General features: G+C 35.5%; 1 protein-coding gene across 1 annotated transcript; it reads right to left on the bottom strand.

Annotated features, from left to right (window-relative positions):
• Window positions 1-2520: 2520 nt before the first annotated feature.
• LOC111786505 (malate synthase, glyoxysomal-like) lies at window positions 2521-3946 on the bottom strand. Its single transcript, XM_023666750.1, has 2 exons — window positions 3474-3946; window positions 2521-3408 (listed from the first exon to the last, which is right to left on the bottom strand). The coding sequence occupies exons 1-2, from the start codon at window positions 3759-3761 to the stop codon at window positions 2752-2754; spliced, it is 945 nt and encodes a 314-aa protein (XP_023522518.1). The 5' UTR covers window positions 3762-3946; the 3' UTR covers window positions 2521-2751.
• Between the last annotated feature and the right edge of the window lie 26 nt (window positions 3947-3972).

The raw sequence follows: 3972 nt of genomic DNA, 5'->3' as shown, positions 1-3972 counted from the left end.
AAGGAAAGAAAATAGCTTAACTGTGAAAAAAAAAAATTAATGAAATCGAAAATATAAGAGTAAAAACTGTTTGAACTCTTATTTTACGAAATAAACAGTTTTAGGTCAAAATTAATAAAACTTGTCGTTTAGGGTCAAAAATCGACCACGACCTTAACTAAGATTATTATAGTCATCTCGTTATATATAACGTCTATAGCATCAAACACAGCATCTCTACAAATGCTTCGTACTCGAGCTTGTCGTACAAGCTTTGTGTCAATCTTAATTATTTATTCAAGTTGCTAAATAAAGAAATTTAGCATCTTCGATCACACCCGATTAAACAATTTTCATGGATCCACACGAAATTTTTAATTATTTTTTTGTTGTAATATCCTATGAATTATTATTATTGTTAAATAAGAATATATTATTTAACTCAAGGAAGCTACTTTATATTAAAAATTATAATATGATTGTTAAACAACCAAATTAAATAATAATGAAAGTAATAACCTTAAACAATATGGTAAGAATAATGCGACATTAGGCCAAAAGTGGCATACCATTATAAGTAAAGTGCCCACTAAACCATATAATTAATCCCTAAAATACGCTAATTTTCTTAATTATTTTATTTAATAAATGTGAAAAAAGTAACATCGAACTCGATTCACCACGCATGATGGTTGAAGTACGGCTGTCGGAATCGCCCACGTGATAGCCGCAACATGGACCAATAGAATTTGGCCACGTAGCAGAAAAGGTTTTTATTAAGATTGCAAAAGAAGTATGTCTCTGAATAATTTGATGTCCATAAGGAAGTGGGTCTTCGCCACGTGGACCTTTGGGGCCCACAAGGGAAGGGTATCTTAGTCAAAATTAATGGGCTTTGGTCTGAAATTAGGTTCCTGTCTGAGGTTCGGTCAGAAAAGGGAGACCGTTGGAATAAGGGCAGATGAGAGAGAAAGTGAAAGACCCTCTTTGGAAGGTGCAAGCCTGTCTAGAAATGGAGAGAATCTATTTGTCCTCCTTTATTTTTTTTATTCATTAAATTGTTAAAAAATACTTAATATATTTTTTAATTTGTAATATTATTTTTTAGATAAAACAATGTGACGATGGGACTCGGAGGGGGTGAATTGTTCTACTTTGGTTGAAGAGGGGAACATAGCATTCTTTATAAGGGTGTGAAAATCTCTCACTAACTTGAAGAGAAGCTCGAAAAGAAAAGCCCAAAAAGGACAATATATGCTAACAGTGGATTTGGGCTCGTATTAGAGCTAGACACCGAACTATGTACTAGTATTAAAGGGAGTAGACAACGGACGATGTGTTAGCGAGAACGTCGGACCCTGAAGAAGGGGTGGATTGTGAGAGCCCATATTGATTGGAGAGAAGAACGAGTGCCAACGAGGACGCTGGACCCTGAAGGGAGATGAATTGCGAAATCCCACGCAAAAGAACGAGTACCCTTCAGAGTAGATTGTAAAATCTCACATTGATTAGGTTCAAACAGTGTCACATTATTCTAATTGTCGTCTAAAATTTGAAATCTTCTTATTCTAACTATAGTTTTGAACGAAAGTTTACGAGTAATATTGAAATTTTTAAAAGAATAAAATTATTTTTATATAAATGATAAAATACAATTATTATTAAATTTAAGATAAGGCTTAAGGGGAAGGTGATATTAACATCATTAAATAAAGATAAACTCAAATTGAAGCCTTGAAATATCCCATTTCCTAATCATGAAAGCTACTTCCTTTGCTTTTCTAAGTAGGATTTCCTAGTAAGCATGTGCTGTCAAAAGAATCAATCAATAAATAATTTTAAATTTAAATTTTGCTATATAAACCTATTTAATTTCTTAATTGGAGCTTTTTTTTTCCCTGCAATTTAATTACTATTATTTAATCGATTTTATTATTTATTACCACATTAAAATTAAAAGGTTCTAATTTGTAGCTTCTTTTCTTGAACTTTTGCATGTTTTTAAATTATTATGTTAGGAAAATTTATCAAAAATCAATTTAAATGTTAGATAATGTACCTTGTGTCAAACTATTTGAACCCATTATATATTTTTTAAAAAATAATTCAAATATTTTAAAATAAAAAGTAACAAGACATTTTTAGTAAATCTATAAAAGAAGAAATTAAAATTTTTCAAAAATAAATTATCTAACATCTACTCTAAATACTCTTAGATCTACATTTTCCTTCCATCCAAAAAAATTTAAAGTACACCGTGCAGTAGTATCTATAGAATATCTTCTTTTTCGATCACCCTACCTACTTTTGATCCCTATAAATTCAAAACACATAATAATTTCTGTCAATGTATCGTAATCTCTTTTATTTGTCTCCTCTTTCGCGCATAATTTTCAAAAAATAAACATGTGAGCAATCTTAAGTCGAATTCATAGTATTCGAGTCAAAAATAGTTTCATTAAATGATGATTGAACCCAAAAACCCTCAAAGATCAAAGCGCATGATATACATAGAAATCAGTAAAGAGAGTCAAATCAGTAAAGAGTCAAACACGCAACAGCCAAAATATAGGTTCATATAGAGAGTTCCAATTTGCTTGCAATTGCTGAATTTCTTGACATAAACCACACAACAGCTTGAAAAAGAAATGGACAAACAAACAGAGTCTTAAACTACAATACAAATACGTTATTCTCAGCAACAAGGAAGAGAAGAGAAGGGAAGCAAAAGAACTCTTACCTGTCGAAAGAAAGGCCAATTTGGTGCGGTTTTCAGAGCCTGGACAGCTCCCTGGGATGATGTATGACTATATGGTTGTACGCATCCAAGGTCAGAAAATCATCCAAGGTTGGCGCTGTGCATTGCCTTGTGAACATCTTGCAAGCCTCTTTGTACATTCCCTTCCTGAATTTCTCCTTCCCCACTTCTCTTTCAATCCTTTCCATTTCTTCTTCCACCACTCTTCCGAACAGTTCCTTGTTCACTCTCACTCCAAGCCCATCTCCATCCAATTCCACTCCATACTTCAGCCATTGCCAGTTTTGAACCCTGCTGATTTCAGCTGTGGCTGCATCTTCCATAAGGTTGTAGAGAGGCACAGAGCCTGTCCCGGTTAGCCATGCTGCTAAGTACTGAATTCCAACTCGGGTGTTTAACCGGAGCCCTTCCAATGTACGAACACCCCTCGGTTGCTGCAAGAGGTCGTCTGCAGTTAGGTTTGCAGCATCGTCTCGTCTTGCAGATCGAATCTGATTTGGGGCGTTTCCCATGTTGTTGGTGAAGACTTCCATACATGCTGGGATTAGTCCTGGATGTGCTGCCCATGTTCCATCATGTCCTGCCTTTGCCTCTCTCAATTTGTCCTTCCTCACTAGCTCAAGTGCCATCTCATTTGCCTTTGGGTCATCTCTAATTGGAATTTGAGCTGCCTGTAAAATGTTACTGTCAAAACTTTTCCTTTTGAATGTGATGAAATATTGTGCATTGTACGTACCATGCCTCCCATGGCGTGCACACCACGCCTGTGACAAGTCCTGATAAGGAGATCAGAATAACTCCTCATGAAATGTTGTGCCATACCGACTTGGACTCGGTCGGGTAACAGGCGATCTGGGTGAGCCTGGAAGGTCTTGACATAGCTGAATATGTAATCCCATCTACCACAGTTCAATCCCACAGAATGATCCCTCAGCTCATAGAGTATTTCATCCATTTGAAACACTGCTGGAAGTGTTTCAATTAGCACAGTGGCCCTGATGCTGCCCCTCTCTATCCCTGCCATCTTCTCTGCTCTCTCAAATACACTGTTCCATATCTTAGCTTCCCTGCAAACAACATATTAAACAGCTTGTAATATTGTTTGAATGTGGTGAACTGAATCCATTACGACCCAAGTTGAAAAAGCCCTTGAATCAAACTTTTCAAGTAATTTTCTTGAAGTCTTTGATGATAAGATCAAGTCCATAGAATCTATACTTTCTCTAACCATGGTT

This window comes from Cucurbita pepo, unplaced genomic scaffold, assembly GCF_002806865.2.
Source record: "Cucurbita pepo subsp. pepo cultivar mu-cu-16 unplaced genomic scaffold, ASM280686v2 Cp4.1_scaffold001818, whole genome shotgun sequence".
NCBI lineage: Eukaryota > Viridiplantae > Streptophyta > Magnoliopsida > Cucurbitales > Cucurbitaceae > Cucurbita > Cucurbita pepo.
Note: the sequence above shows the minus strand (reverse complement) of the source record. Positions and strands in the feature narration are given on the sequence as shown.